This window comes from Bidens hawaiensis, unplaced genomic scaffold (assembly GCF_021521415.1).
Source record: "Bidens hawaiensis isolate Kalapana, Puna unplaced genomic scaffold, B.hawaiensis_p1.1 tig00019072_1, whole genome shotgun sequence".
Classification (NCBI taxonomy): Eukaryota; Viridiplantae; Streptophyta; class Magnoliopsida; order Asterales; family Asteraceae; genus Bidens; species Bidens hawaiensis.
In genome coordinates this window covers 167,053-184,356 of record NW_027492893.1, presented here as the reverse complement: position 1 = coordinate 184,356, position 17,304 = coordinate 167,053, and the positions used below count along the sequence as shown (strand labels likewise).

At 36.7% G+C, this 17,304-nt stretch overlaps 1 protein-coding gene across 1 annotated transcript; it reads left to right on the top strand.

Moving 5' to 3' along the window:
• Positions 1–11,749: 11,749 nt before the first annotated feature.
• Positions 11,750–13,388, top strand: LOC143557608 (putative mitochondrial protein AtMg00820). Its single transcript, XM_077046645.1, has 2 exons — positions 11,750–12,101; positions 13,375–13,388. The coding sequence occupies exons 1-2, from the start codon at positions 11,750–11,752 to the stop codon at positions 13,386–13,388; spliced, it is 366 nt and encodes a 121-aa protein (XP_076902760.1).
• The last annotated feature ends 3,916 nt before the right edge of the window (positions 13,389–17,304 follow it).

The following is a 17,304-nucleotide window of genomic DNA, read 5'->3' as shown; positions in this document are numbered from 1 at the left end:
TTTTTTTGAACTTTAACATCCATATGTTAAGATCTTGGGTTTTATAAAATCTCATGCATGTTAATTTTATAAAACCAAAGGGGAAAAACTAAAAGTAAACCTATGTCCTTGTAACCGGCTCTTGATGCCAATTGTTGGGTTTTAGCATCTATTTTAGAGTATTAGTTGAAACATTTTCACTAATCTAGCAACGGAAGCATGATAATATTTACAACCTATTGTTAATTTTATGAAACATACCAATATGTAACAAGGCTAAAACCCGAAATAGGATCAATCTACAAGAACAATAGGCTAACAATATGTAAAAATATAATAACTCTTTTACCTCAAAAGAGTAGGATGATATGAAGAGGAAGATGGGCTAGCCTCCAAGAGTAGGATGCCTCAAGAGGTGATACTCACGAGCAACACCGGACGAGTGTTAGGACGAGAACACGAGAAACCGACCACCCGAGCCCTCCTTCCTTTCCTTGTTTCGGCCGAACCTTAGGGAGAGGGAGAGAGGAGAGTTTTTTTTATTGCACTTCAATTTTAAAGACAAGACAAGTTTGCATGTGTAGCTAGTGGGTGTTTATATCAAAAAAAATGTCCAAGAGTCACAACATAATATTGGTTTGTTGGGGTGGTGGTGGGTCCCACCCAACCGGCCACTCTCTCTCTTGTTTTTTTTTTTTTTTTTTGTTTCATTTATATATATATATATATATATAAAACTAGCCTACACTATTATAAAACTATTTTATAATCTTTTCTTAATTATTTAACCAATTAAATAATTAAATAAATAAATAATCCAAATTATTTATTTTAATCTTTCAAGTGCAATTTTTCAGAAAAACCGATTTCCTAAACTTTGTGTTCGGTATTCGTTTAAAGATCATATCTTAAACAAATACAATCCGGTGTCTATCTAGCTCGTTATTGGGTATGACCCGACTTGGATCAAGCACAGTTAGCCACATTAATCTAAATAAGTGTCTCGGGCATACGAAATTCCAACAGGCATAAGTGCAAAAGTGATAGAGGCACTTAGGTTAAGCCTCGTCTGGATGAGTGCGAGTGTGGGTTTTGAGGGTTGGGCCTCATACATTACATATATGAGCGTGGATAATGAGAGGGGCGGGGGGTTGGTTCCCTTAGAAAACATTGTTGGACTTATTCTTTTATTCAATCAACCCCGATGTAAAATTGCGAGACGATCCGGCTTAATAGGTTTCTTTGTATTTGTAATTGTTTTAGTACTCATCAATAGGAAGTATTAGCATTATGTTTATTATGCTTGTTCTCAAAAAAAAAAAGAAAAAAGAAAAAAAAGAAAGAAAAGAAAAAAAAGTGTTAGAGATTCAATGTCCAAAGTATTATGTATTGAGTAAAAAAAACAAAAAGAAAAAAAAAGAAAAAGAGAAAAAGAAAAAAAAAGATAAGTTAGTGATGTATATAGTTGTTTATTTCATTGTTTACTTAGTTTGTTTGTAATAAGCCGGATCGGATCATTACTTTCAATATTCCCTTTCCATATCCTTACACCTAGCCCCGTTATAACCCGTTTTAAGCCCTCTTGATTTGCATTTGTGTCAAAGCATTTATATAGGTGGAGATTTGATGATTGTACAAGCGTATGTGAGGAGAATTGGTTATATGTGAAAATGTGTGAATGATCATCAAGAAGAGGGTTAATGTGGAAAGGTGTGTTATGTATGGGTAAAAACTAAAATCATGTTAGGTTCGTTTGGAATTCTATTGTTTTAAATAGAATATCAAGTATACTAGTGCAAACCTATAGTAAAGAGGGAATTGGGTATGACTTGGGACCTTGACCGAACCAGAATTGTTGGCTTGTTTGGTGGTTATAATTAAAAACGAAAAAAATTGTTGTTGAGGTGTTGCTTGGGGGCAAGCAACGGTTAAGTGTGGGAATGTGACGGGTGCATCGGAGTATGACCCATAAGTGAGCTTAAGTGATATAAAAATCTATGCATTAAGTGTTAATTTCATGGGAACTAGATAACTACTTTTGTGTGGTTATTTGCAGGTATGAGGAGATAGAGGATGAAATCACGAGATAGTGGGCGAAAACCGCGAAGAAAACGGAGTTGAAACGAGAAAGATTTGAGGAGAACAAAAAATTGAGCAAGTGTTCCACCGTGGCCCACGGTCAAAACCGTGACCCACCGTCAACCCAACTCAAAAACATCAGAATCCACCGTACCGTGGCTTCCCTGGTCACCATAACTGGACCATGGCCCACGGTCCGAGCCGTAACTGCCAATTTACCTTTGTTTTTATTCCGTTTTTTGGTGTCTTTTCACCTGTCTTTTCATTCTAAACAACCTAGGGACGAATTTTTGAGTGCAAGAACAAGACTTTGGTGATTGTAATCATTCGTTTGGGTTTGTGATTCATACGATTAACCTAATTGATGTGATGATAAATCAAACTATGTGTGGCTAGTACTCTTTGTGTTCTCTCCCGAATTGTAAGGTTTTCAATTGATTACTTGTTATTCCTTTATGTTATTTGTGGGATAGTCTTTTGATCCTATTGCTATGGTGATTATGAGTTTGATTAGTAATTGATAGTATAGTGCAAATCCGTGTTCTTGATTATCAGTTCTTGGTGCCATAGGCAATCGAGATTTATTAAAAGAGAATTAGGGTTAACTATATAAAACTGATTATTGAGTGACAACCTTGCATTTTTATAATCCAAGTACTTAGTCCTCTTTTATCATATTCAAACGCATTTTCACGAACTATGTTTATGTAGTTCATCCCAAAAGTAAACGTTAACTTTATCAATATTGAAAACCTGATATCGGGGGAGAGCATTGTTTCTCATATTGTTTACAACTCGTTTATTGCTTTAGTTCTTTTTGTTAATCAAAACCAGACAACAAAATCTTTGAATTTACTTTTTGCACTTATTTTAATTTAGTTAAATAACAAAACTACTTGGTAACACAATTTTCACAAATTCCCTGTGTTCGATACCCGCTTATCGCTATCTAATAGTTGTAATCAGTTTATTTTTGAGTGAGTCTTCGACCACATGTCACTAATCAGTATATTATCAATGTGTATTGATTGGATCATATCAGTGTTTTACAAGTGGTATCAGATCAAATCCAGGGTTAGATTGCTCTTAGTTAAGGTAAATTAGTATGGTTCGCTTGAGAATTTGAGAATTAATTGTTACCTTTTGTGTTAAAGTTAATTTTATCGATTTTGATCGAATTAACATTATGTGATGTTAATTGAGGATTGAATTTGGATTTAATTGTGTTCGGTTTGAATTGATTAAGGTATTTGTGGACTGAATTGTGTAATTGTGGTTGTTTGAGATGAAATTGGTTTGGATTTGAGCGTGTACGGAACAGTGGAATTTGGGTGTGTGATTTGGTGGTAATCAGTGGATTGAGTTATGGTTTTTAGGATACGTGTGTTTGCGAGATGTTTACGGCCATTTTGGGCTTTGATTTGGTTGATTTGGTGTAAAATTGACCAAGTATTACATAATTTTGGTTTGGGTTGTGGCAAGTTTTAGATCTGGAAAATTTCCAAATTTCTGGAAACATTTGCTTGAACATTTGAAAATTTGAAGATTGCATTAATTCATCATGGGGATAATTAACTCGTTCGTTATACACGTGTTGTCATTCGCTATCAGTATCTAACTGATTCATGACACGTGTAACGTTTGTTACAACTGAATAACAAACTCTTTCGTTATTCACTGTAGCTAATTTGTGCTCATTGTAGCTAATTCGTGCTCACTAGTTCGCTTCACATTCCTCACTGATTCGTTAACCATTCGTCCTTTCATTCTTGATCAAATTCATCATTAATTCGTCATTGATTCATCAACTCATTCGTCATTGATTCATCATTTGATTCGTCATTAATTCGTCAACTTATTCGTCATTGATTCGTCACTTGATTCGTCACTTGATTCGTCATTGATTCGTCAGTTCATTGCCCTTTCATTCGCCATCCTTACATCACTCATTCGTTAAACTATTGTTTCTCATTCGTCACTTAAGTTTCACTTTAAACCCTTAATTTTGAATTCTGTTTAAATTTGTGCTTTTATTTAGTCAAAATGGCTGGCTATTATGCACTTGCCTCTTAGAACGTTTTAATGCAAAAAATGTTACATCTTGATGCGGAAATAGATTCTCACTCGAAATGTCTTGATGAAGTTTATACAGTTCCAATGATTAGTAGTAAAACTATGGGTTTTACTCCAAAATCTTTTTCTCAATACTCGCAAGAGGAAAAGAAAGCTTTGGAGATTGAGACTACAGCATACTCGACTTTGACTATGGCATTACCCTATAACATATTTCATCAAGTTGGGAGTATTAAGATATGTGCATCATTGTTTCAACACATTAAGATGAGAAGTATGGGAAACACAGAAGAAAGCAAGAAAGTGATGCTGAAGTTTCAATTTCGAAACTTTAACTTATTAAAAGGTGAGACAGTTGAAGAGATGCTCACTCGATTTAATCACTTGATAGCTGAAATGAACAATTTGAAGATGGAACCCACTGAATCTGACAAAATTGATATAGTAAAGAATGCAATTCCTGGTTCATATTCAACGTTTCTGATGGTATTGAAAGAAAACAACTATTTTAAGAATGAAGATCTAATGGCTTCAGAATTCATGCAAAAAGTGGAAGCTCGAGAATATGATCTCAAATGTCAAAAATCATCAATAGAAACTCAAGACCCAACTCTTTATGGAGGTTGTATGCCATTAAGCAGCACTGCAACTCCAATTACTGCATTCCTAACTCAAAATGCACAAGAGGGATCATCGACTTATAGTGATCCTAATGTTTTCTTCATGGCTTATGGGTTTGCTAATAATTCTTCTGGTGGATCTGCAACTACCAATAACTTCAATGCACCACCAAATGTGAACATGAAAAAAGCTTAACAGAATTTTTTATTTCTTTGTGCTTTCATGACTTCATATGAAAATTTGGTTGGTAGCAAGATTGCTACAAGTGAGCTGTGTGATTAAGATTATTACCAAATCGATCCAGATGACTTGGAATTAATGGATCTCAAATGGAATATAGCCATGATGGTTAGAAAAGTGAAGAAGTTTATGCAACGAACAGGTAAAGACTTACCATATCTGAACAAGCGAGTTAGTTTTGATAAGTTAAAGGTCAAGTGTTACAATTATCAAGATTTGGTCACTTTGCCAAAGAATGTGATAAGACAAAGAAGGAGTATAATGGACCTCGAAGTCAAGACATAAATTCTGTGAAGAACGGTAATTATTCTCTGAAAAACCTTCTGGAGGTAGTTCTTCTTAAACCTTCAGGATCACAAGCTCTTCTTGTGGATGATGGAACTAACCGGACTCAAAGATTGTTGTGTAATGAGAATCAAGCAAATCTGGGAATGTTCGAGCTATCTGACAGATTTCAAGATGCTAGTGGAAACGAACTATCTTCTGACAATAAGACATAATCAAATTCTGATGATTCGTGTCAAATGCATCCACCTTCATTTGCATGCATGGCTAAGATTGACGAGGTTAGTACTTCTTTTGTTAAACTATCTGAAAATGGGCCTTGCCCCTGTCTGTGAAACTGTTAAGCCTAGGTTTGAGTCATTGAAAGAACATAATGACTTATTGGCAAAAGAAATTGCTTCAATCAAGGATACATATAGACAATCACTAGAATCACAAATGAGGTCTAGGGAAAAGATAAAAGCTATGTCTATAAGTAACCATGATTTGAAAGCTGAATTGCCTGTCAAAATGACAATCAATGATCCTTCAAGAGATTCTTAAACAAAGAACTAAGATAACTGAGCTTGTAAATGAGGTTCTTGAAATAAAAAGCAAATTGGGCAAGTTTCGAAACTCTTCGTTTTTGTTAAATGAAATCATTGAAGTGTCTGGTAAGCAAAACGATTCAAAGAAAGGTGTTGGATTTTGTAAGGCCCCGTTACCGGTAGCCCTACTTTAGCGTCGGATTTACTCATAAACGCAGTTCTTACAAATCAGAGTTAATTAAAACTTTTCGTGGAATATAAAACATCATCCTTCTTTACAAAACATTAAATATTTTCTTTGATATCATAACCCAAAACGTTATATTTAAAACATCTTCTCTTCTGTCTTCGGATGCCAGCCATTCAATCAACGCCATGTGCCGTTCTCACGCTAACTCTATAATCAGCTCACCTGCGTGCATACTAAAAGTCAGCTACGCTGAGTGAGTTCTAGTTAATCAAGCAACTTATCATACAACTACTACATGCAATTATATACGTATCCGAAGACACATAGCACACTATCTAATCTGCTCACCTTACCACTTAGCCTCTTATTTACCCCTACAGCTTAGCCACTTTAATAACGAATAACGTTATGCCATTTTGCCACTTTAATAACGTACAACGTTATGCCACTTTGCCACTTTAATAACGTACAACGTTATGCCACTTTGCCACTTTAATAACGAAGTCACGTATAGGCTTACCCTACCACGTACCATCGTCATGCCACTAACACTCTTACTAGACCCTTGCCACTTCTAACATACTCTGCCTTTACTTGTCTACATCACACTTTGTATCAGTTCATCATTTACATAATAAGCAAGTCACATCATAGCATTCATACACACTAACAACCACTTGGCAATCACTATCCTTGGCGATACGTGCAATATCCAAAGATCGTTCATGTACCGACAAGCATTATATAATAGCTACCTCGTATAACATCTATGGCATACACTTACCACTTAAGGTAAGTGTATTCACACTTCACATCGAGTATGCACACAACCCCGAAAACATAACAAGGAAATGGGGCTAGAAACTCACCTGAATGCGGCTACGTTCACCGTTTATGGTAATTCCTTTCTTGAGTGTGCACGACTAGCTCTATAAAAATTACACGTATCAATTAACCATCACTACTTATATCGTCTTTCTAGTCTTAATTATTACCCTCAACGAACGGGGGTCCGGGGGCAGAAAGCCCGTGGCAGCGGGGTCTAGGGGCGGTAGCACCTAGCAGGGTCCAAGGGTCAGAGCCCCAGGCTGGGGTCGAGCTACCAGGTCAGCTTGGAAAAATTTTATTTCTATTATCTGTCTTATCACATTTTCCACTACGATTTTAAATTATTATTTTATTCACCTTCACATATTCCATAACGAATTAAGTGTAATTCGTTATCATATTACACTCTAATTCGTTATCCTTCCTAGCCGATTCGTTAATCTAGTTTGTCATCTTCCATATTGGACCTTGTTAACGAACTGGTCCTTTAACGAACTGAAACCTTAATGAACTGGGGGTTCATTCGCCATCCTTGACTTAACGAATTGACACAACGAATTAAGGCTAATTCGTTATCTTCCCCTAGCAAACTGGCATAACGAACTAAGGCTAGTTCGTCTCCCTTCCGCTAACGAATTAGGTTTAGGTCAGAACATTCTCTGACATTTACCTTATCTTCGTACCAGCCAACTCCGGCGCCGCCTTCGCCGGAAAACCGTGCGGTGGCCGGAAAAACGCATTCCAGCACCGTTTTCACCATTTTTCATCCCGTTCGATCCAGATCTGAGCAAGGGTGACCCCTAAGCTCATCTTAGGTTCGGTTTATACCCGAATACACCCGGATCTCGTGGCTCTAACGGTTTAACGGTGTCGGCTCGTCGTTTTGTTACTAAACCTAACGGGTTTGGGTTCATACAACAACATACTAATCTTACCTCGGGTTGAAAACCGATTCTCCTTCTTCTTCCTCTTGGTTTCGGCTAGAGAGATAGAGAGTAGGATGAGAGAGAGCTAAGTGTATGTTTTGGTGGTGTATGGAATATGTGTAAATGAAGGGATTTGGGCATAATGGAGGTATTTATATGATGGTCATGGGCTTGAGCCCATGGTCTATCTTCCTTTCACTTTAACCCAAGTCCATTACCCATATTACCTAACCCAACACAAGCCCGACTCGTATTAACTCCTACTTCATTTAATTATTTCTCCGCTAACCCGAGTAAACTTTCTCACCAAAAATAATTAATATAAATGATATTATTTTAGAAATTTAGGGATGTTACAGATTTGTTGAAGTACCACCATCATTTCATAATGATTATACTCAAAATCCATTTGCGGATAAAGAGGAAATCATTAATGAACCAGTTATTGTTGAAGAAAAGCCTAAATTGGTTAAAATTGACAATGTTAATGTTCAAACTTCACCTCAAAAGCCTCATATTCAAAGTAATAAGGTCTTTGTTGAAAATGTTGATCAAGTAATCATTGAGGATGCATTTGAACCTGAAGTTGTTCACAAAAACCAGAACATTCCAAGTTCAAATAACATTTTATGTGAACCTCATGAATTTGAGGAGGCTGTGTATGGTTCAAATGCATCTCAAGTGAAAAAGGAGAAGGTTGTTAAGGTTAAGGCAAAGAAATCAGAAAAACCAAAGATTTCTGATGAGGTTTTGATGCGCTTTATCAATCCCGTTCCTTCTAAGTTAAACACTGGTCGAGTGTTTAAATTAAAAGGTATGAGCACAATGTTCACTGAGAAAGACATTCCGCTTAGTATCATCAAACCTGAATTGACTGAAAGCGTCTTTCACAATGAAACCTCCAAAATACAAGACCTTTAACATGAGTTTGTTCATTCCAAAACATCAAAGACACCTTGATAAAAGCCAAACAATTGTTAAAACTTGCTAAGAAAGTTCAATTCGTTAAATCAAATGGAAATGACACTTTACAGAGTTTTTCAAACTGTTCAAATATTGATTTTTACATGAAAAAGAAGTCTGTAACATTTGATGATTTGGAAAAGGTCATGTTACTGGTGGTTATCATCAACCTTCTGTTGCACAAGTTTCTATCAAACCACAAAGTGAGCGTGCTGATATGAGAACGTGTTTTTTTTGTGGTGAACAAGGTCATGTGGTCAGAAATTGTGGAATGAAGAAATCACAAAATCTTCATCCATTTATCAAGAAACAAAACAAACCCATTCCTGTGTTTAAGAAGATTTTGAAAAGACCGATATCTTTTGATGATGAAACTCATATCATGTTTTCAGATGTGAATCCTCATAAAGTGATTCATGTTAGTGAAAATTCTTATAATTTAAAACCCAAATTCGTTCCAACGGAACCTATTTGCAAGAATGTGAATACGAATGTTGTTCAAGTTGCATATCTGAGATGAAAGTCAAAACGACCTGTGACTTATTCACAAGCGGCGACCGCATTTGGATTCACTCAACATAAAAACTTAATGTGAAACTAAACAGGTGCCCAAGATTGAGGCATGGGTTGCCGTTTTGAACTAATCATTTTACCTTTGTGTGCAGAGTTCATCCAAGACTATGTCTGGTGAAAACTGGATTATGGATAGTGGATACTCTCGTCATATTACCGGCAATATCAACCTTTTAACAAATGTCAAGAATATTCAAGGAGGATATGTTGCTTTTGCAGGTAATTCGGGAGGGGGGGGGGTGATTACAAAAAAAGGAGATGTTTCAAGTGGTCACATTACATTGGAGGAAGTTAATTATTGTGATAAAGTGGATCACAATCTTCTGAGTGGGTCTTAGATTTGTGATAACATCCGGCCCCTCGCACGTATGAGGCGTGTCCTCGATGAGGCGTGTCCAACATCATGAATGGCACAAGAGTGGCTCTGATACCACCTGTAACTTCCGTCCCCTCGCACCACCAATATTGTCCGCTCTGCCCACGAAGAGCTCACGGATTTGTTTTTGGTTGCCCAAAACGTGTTCGTGATTAAAGAGGCAGGACATTTACTTATGAACCAAGGATCTCTCTTGTCCACGGCCGATGTGGGATTTTCCTAAGAGTGGGACGATGTTGTGTTTGCCATGGGTGTTAAAGACAACCCCCCTTTGGACTCATCGCCCTCGATGAGTCGTGTCCCAACATCCCGAATGGCACAAGAGTGGCTCTGATACCACCTGTAACATCCGGCCCCTCGCAACACCAATATTGTCCGCTCTACCCACGAAGGGCTCACGGATTTGTTTTTGGTTGCCGAAAACGCGTTGGTGATTGAAGAGGCAGGACATTTACTTATGAACCAAGGATCTCTCTTGTCCACGGCCGATGTGGGATTTGCCTAAGAGTGGGACGATGTTGTGTTTGCCATGGGTGTTACAACAGTATTTTATGATAAGGAGTGCATAATACTTAAACCTGGATACGTCATCCCAGAAGACATGGTTGTTATGTGATCTCATCGATCAAATGATATTTATGTGTTGAATATGACTTCTAAGGTAACTACTTCTGTTGAAACGTGTTTTGTCTCAAAAGCAACTAAGAAAGACTCGATTCTATGGCACAGGCGGATGGGTCATATTCATATCAGAGAGATGAACTATCTTATGGCTAGTGAATTGGTTGATGGGGTTTCCTTGAAACACTTCAAACTGACTAGCCATTGTGTTGCATGCAATAAGGGCAAACAGGAAAAGAAGTCACACCCTTCTAAGTTAATTAATACCATTGATACTCCTTTGGAATGACTTCATATGGACTTGTTTGGTCCTGTGAATCGTGCGAGTATTGCTGGTGATCAGTATTGTCTAGTTGTCACTTATGACTATTCAAGATATTCTTGGGTGTTATTTATGAGTTCGAAAGATCAAACACCTATTCTTGTTCAAAATCTAATCACTATATAAGCTCAAGGTGAGACGTATTCGAAGTGATAATGGTACAGACTTCAAAAACAATGCATTAGATTTCTTCTGTATTCATAAAGGAATTTATTGAGAATACAGTGCTCCATGTGTACCTCAACAGAATGGTGTTGCAGAGAGAAAAAATTGAACACTGATTGAAGCTACACGAAAAATGCTAGCAGATTCTAAGCTTCATGTTCAATTCTGGAACGAGGCTGTGAATACTGCTTATTACACGCTTAATCGTGTTCTGACTGTGAAGAAACTACAAAAGACAAGTTATGAGCTTCTGAACAAGAGAAATTCTAGTTTAAAGTATTTGGAGCCTAATCGGTTGTCCTTGTACTATGCTGAAGAGAGATACGGGAAAATTCAAAGAAAAAGCGATTGAAGGTTATTTTTTGGGTTATGCATCTCCTAGGAAGCGTGTATTTACTTCGGGTTATGTTGAAGAGTGGTACCATGTCGATTTTCAACGGTACACAACACCTCCAGCTGGCAAAGGGCCTGACTAGATGTTTGACTATGAGAGTTTATTTAACTCATTTACTCAAGTAGTTGATCAACCTGATGAATATTTGGTACGTGCTTATTTAGAAGACCAATTTCTACCTCCAAGATCTTCTAGTAATTTTTATAATGTTACTCCACAAGATGATCTTCCTGATACATCTGATGTGATTTCTATATCGTCAGATGATGGTCATTTTGTTGATTCCTTTTCAGCTCCATTTCCTGAAACACGTGAGATTGGTGAATCATCTCATGATGCTGAAGAAAATTTGACTAATTTAACTGATAATGTTTTGTACCTGAGAATCCAACTCTTTGGATCCATACTTATCACCCACGGGATAACATCATTGGTGATCTTGATGTAGGTGTGCAAACATGTCATCAGATTGCTACTTAAAATGATACTAATGTATTATGTGTGTATGCCGATATGCACTAATCGGGAATCATGAATCTCGCGAGTACACTTGCTTTTTATCCCAACAGGAACCTACGAGCGTTCGTATGGCGCTTGAAGATCCGTCATGGGTAGAAGCGATGCAAGAAGAGTTGCAACGATTTCATCGACTGGGTGTTTGGGATCTCATCGATAAGCCCGTCAGAGTTAAGAATCCAATTCCAACAAAATGGGTATTTAAGTGCAAGAAAGATGTTCGTGGGGTCATTGTAAGAAATAAAGCACGTTTAGTTGTGCAAGGATTTCATCAGCAAGAGGGCATAGATTACACCGAAGTATATGCTACAATTGCTTGTTTGGAGGCTATACAAATATTTTTGGTGTATGTGGCGTTAAAGAATATCAAAGTTTATCAAATGGATGCCAAGAGAGCGTTTGTAATGGGGAATTACATGAAGTGTTTGTTTTGCAGCCTCCTGGCTTTGAAGATCCAGATTATCTGGACCGTGTTTACCGATTAAACAAGGCCCTGTATGGTCTACACCAAGCCCCGAGAGCTTGCCACGATGTCACACCCCAACCTACGGCGGAAATGTCGGGGCGTGAGCTAATTGTCACAGCTCAAAAGGTACTGATTAGTGAGAAGGTTGATATTCTCTGATAGAACTTGTACAATTAGTGCATTTCGAGATCTTAGCTTGGCATGAGTGCAAAAGTGATAGAGGCACTTAGGTTAAGCCTCATCTGGATGAGTGCGAGTGTGGGTTTTGGGGGTTGGGCCTCATACATTACATATATGAGCGTGGATAATGAGAGGGGCGGGGGGTTGGTTCCCTTAGAAAATATTGTTGGACTTATTCTTTTTTTCAATCAACCCCGATGTAAAATTGCGAGACAATCCGGCTTAATAGATTTCTTTGTATTTGTAATGTTTTAGTACTAATAAATAGGAAGTATTAGCATTATGTTTATTATGCTTGTTCTAAAAAAAAGAATAGAAAAGAAAAAAAGAAAGAAAAGAAAAAAAAAGTGTTAGAGATTCAATGTTCAAAGTATTATGTATTGAGTAAAAAAAACAAAAAGAAAAAAAAAAGAAAAAGAGAAAAAGAAAAAAAAAAGATAAGTTACTGATGTATATAGTTGTTTATTTCATTGTTTACTTAGTTTGTTTGTAATAAGCCGGATCGGATCATTACTTTCAATATTCCCTTTCCATATCCTTACACCTAGCCCCGTTATAACCCGTTTTAAGCCCTCTTGATTTGCATTTGTGTCAAAGAATTTATATAGTTGGAGATTTGATGATTGTACAAGCGTATGTGAGGAGAATTGGTTATATGTGAAAATGTGTTAATGATCATCAAGAAGAGGGTTAATGTGTAAAGGTGTGTTATGTATGGGTAAAAACCAAAATCATGTTAGGTTTGTTTAGAATTCTATGGTTTAAATAGAATATCAAGTAACTAGTGCAAACCTATAGTAAAGAGGGAATAGGGTATGACTTGGGACCTTGACTGAACCGGAATTGTTGGCTTGTTTGGTGGTTATAAATTAAAAACGAAAAAAAAATTGTTGTTGAGATGTTGCTTGGGGGCAAGCAACGGTTAAGCGTGGGAATGTGACGGGTGCATCGGTGTATGACCCATAAGTGAGCTTAAATGATATAAAAATCTATGCATTAAGTGTTAATTTCATGGGAATTAAATAACTACGGTTTTGTGGTTATTTGCAGGTATGAGGAGATAAAGGATGAAATCACGAAAACGTGGGCGAAAACGGCGAAGAAAACGAAGTTGAAACGAGAAAGATATGAGGAAAACAAGATATTGAGCAAGTGTTCCACCGTGACCCACGGTCAAACCAGCTCAACCGTGGGCCACGGTCCGAGCCGTAACTGCCAATTTACCTGTGTTTTTATTCCGTTTTTTTGTGTCTTTTCACCTGTCTTTTCATTCTAAACACCCTAGGGACGAATTTTTGAGTGCAAGAACAAGACTTTGGTGATTGTAATCATTCGTTTGGGTTTTTGATTCGTACGATTAACCTAATTGATGTGATGATAAATCAAACTATGTGTGGCTAGTACTCTTTGTGTTCTCTCCCGAATTGTATGGTTTTCAATTGATTACTTGTTATTCGTTTATGTTATTTGTGGGATAGTCTTTTGATCCTATGATTAGATTGCTATGGTGATTATGATTTGATTAGTAATTGTTAGTATAGTGCAAATCCGTGTTCTTGATTATCAGTTCTTGGTGCCATAGGCAATCGAGATTTATTAAAAGAGAATTAGGGTTAACTATATAAAACTGATTATTGAGTGACAACCTTGAGTTTTTATAATCCAAGTACTTAGTCCTCTTTTATCACATTCAAACGCATTTTCACGAACTATGTTTACGTAGTTTATCCCAAAAGTAAAAGTTAACTTTATCAATATTGAAAACCTGATATCGGGGGAGAGCATTGTTTCTCATATTGTTTAAATCTCGTTTATTGCTTTAGTTCTTTTTGTTAATCATAACCAGACAACCAAATATTTAGATAAATAGCAAAACTACTTGGTAACACAATTTCCACAAACTCCTTGTGTTCGATACCCGCTTATCGCTATCTAATAGTTGTAATCGGATTATTTTTGAGTGAGTCTTCGACCTCACGTCAAATTTTGGCGCCGTTTCCGGGGAGTAGTGCGACACGTGTGCTAGCTTAAGTAGTTTTTGTTTGTTATTTTCGGGTTTACGTTGTTTGTGTTAGTGTGCAGGTACCTACATGTGTATGCAAACTAGAAGCTCTAACAGTTCATCATCGCTAGTTATTGATCCCGAGATTGATAGAACGCTTCGACGAAATCGTGTTTTACTTAGAGAGAACAAGCTTCTTGGTTCTCCAACTGCATCAAACAACAACATGGATTCACCAGTTCCCACTTCAGGTCAAACAATCCCAACTACACCTCCACCAATCACTGCTAATATACCTACAACATCAAGTGAACTCCAACCACCACCCACTACTGAACCCATTCCTGCTCAGTACACCTACGCAACTGACGTGAGGTCGAAGACTCACTCAAATATAAACCGAATACAACTAGTTAGATAGTGGTAAGCGGGTATCGAACACTGGGAGTTTTTGGAAACTGCGTTACTGAGTAGCTATGAAATTTATCTAAATTAAACTAAGTGCAAAAAGTAAATTCAAATAGTTGGTTGTTTGGTTTTGATTAACAAAAAAAACTAAAGCAATAAACGAGTTTTAAACAATATAAGAAACAACGCTCTCTCCCGATTTCAGGTTTCCAATGTTGACCTAGTTAACGTTTACTTTTGGGATGAACTACATAGACATAGTTCGTGAAAATGCATTTGATTGTGAGAAAAGAGGACTAAGTACTTGGATTGTAAAAACGCGAGGTTGTCACTCGATAATCAGTTTAGTATAGTTAACCCTAATTCCCTTCCAATAAATCCGATTGCCTGTGGCACCAAGAACAAATAGACAAGAACACGAATTATACTATACTAACAATTACTAATCAAACTCACAATCACCATAGCAATACAATAATAAGATCAAACTACTATCCCACAAATAACATAAACGATTCACAAGTATTCAATTGAAAACCTTACAATTCATGAGAGAACATAAAAAGAACTTTCCACACATACTTTGATTCATCATCACATCAATTAGAGTTTGCATATGAATTAAAATCGAGTCTCTAATGATTACCACACTCAAAATACTGTTCTTGCACTCCAAAATCGCCTCTAGGTCGCTCTAGGATGAAAAGATATGATTAGTAATATGAAAAGCCGTCCCAAATATAAGTAAAAACGGCAGTTACAAGTTACAAGTAGCTTACGGTGGCATTCTAAAACCTGACGGTAGCTGTTAACCACCTTACGGCAGCTAAAATTCTCCAGCTCCCACCGTAGCTTACGGTGGGTACCGTAAGCTACGGTGGTCTTCAACACCAATTTCTTATTTTTATTGTTTTTTCCATAACTTCTTCATTCTAAGTCCGTTTTCTTTACCGTTTTCACCCACGCTCTCGTAATTCCATCTTCTATCGTCTCATACCTGCCATTATACGAGTAAACGTAGTTATCTAATTCAACAAGATAAACCGACTAAACGCATGATTATTAACGAACTTAAACAACTTAAGGGTTATCCCATGGACCACCCGTCACATTCCCACACTTACATGTTGCTTGCCCCCAAGCAACATCTCAACACTAACTTTCTATTGCATTCAAATTGTATCCACCAATCATACAACAAAACCGGTTCAGTTAAGGTCCCAAATCATACCCTATTCACTTGTTTTTATTGGTTGCACTAGTTCACCTGACTTTCCATTTAAACCATAGATTTCTAACCAAACCTAACATGCTTCCGGTTTTTACCTATACATAACACATTTACACATTAACCTTTTTATTGGTGATCATCCATACATTTTATATATAATCAATTCTCCTCGCATACGCTAGCACAATCATCAAATCTCCACCTATGTAAATGATTATTGACATGAATACAAATCAAGAGGTCTTAAAACGGGTTGTAATGGGGCCAAGTGCAAGGGTATGGAAATTAGCTCAAGCGATCCGATCCGACTTATTACAAATAAACTAAGTAAACAATAAAATACACAACTATAAACATCACTAACTTTTTTTTGTCACTCAATACATAATACTTTGAACATTGCATACATAAACATTGCAATTCTAATACAATTTTTTTTTTGAACTAATATAATACTTGAACATTACATACTAGCATGATAAACATAATGCTTCACATCTCTAACTGATAAATACTAAAACATTTACATAGAAACCTATTAAGTCGGATCGTTTCGCAATATAACACCGGGGTTGATTAAATAAAAGAATAGGCCCAATAAGGTTTTCTAAATGAACCAACCCCCCGCCCCTCACATAACCATCCTCATATGTATAATGTATGAGGCCCCAACCCCCCAAAACCCACACTCTCGCTCATCCAGTCGAGGCTTAACCTAAGTGCCTCTATCACTTTTGCACTCATGCCATGCTAAGATTTCGAAATGCACTAATTGTACAAGTTCTATCGAAGAATATCAACCATCTCACCAATCCTTGTTTTCTCAACTTTCAAGTGTAACGAACGTGTTATGCAAGTTATTACACTGAAAGCATGCTAACCTTGATTAGAAAACTACATAATCTCCATTTAAAAACAACTAGGCACATGTTATTTAGGGAATTGTGACCATGAAAAGGGACCAAAACTTTACCCAGTCATCTTACCACTTTCCGATTCTTTTAAACACATTTTTTTTAAATTTTTCTATTTTTCTGATTTTTTTAATTTTTTCTGATTTTTTATATATATATATTTTTAATTTTTTTCAAAACAACCAAAATTTTTCTCTCCCTACACTTGGGATACATTGTCCCTAATGTACGGTTTTTGAGAGACAAAAGAAACAAACTACTTCAAAAACACAACCCTCTTTTCAACATAACCCTTTAATACTTAATCAAAAGTATTTTGTCCACCACCCATCCACCCAAACAAAAAAAACACAAAAGATAACTTATACAAAACTATACAAAATGACGTTCACCTGGTAACACGAGATTCCATCAGAAGAACGACG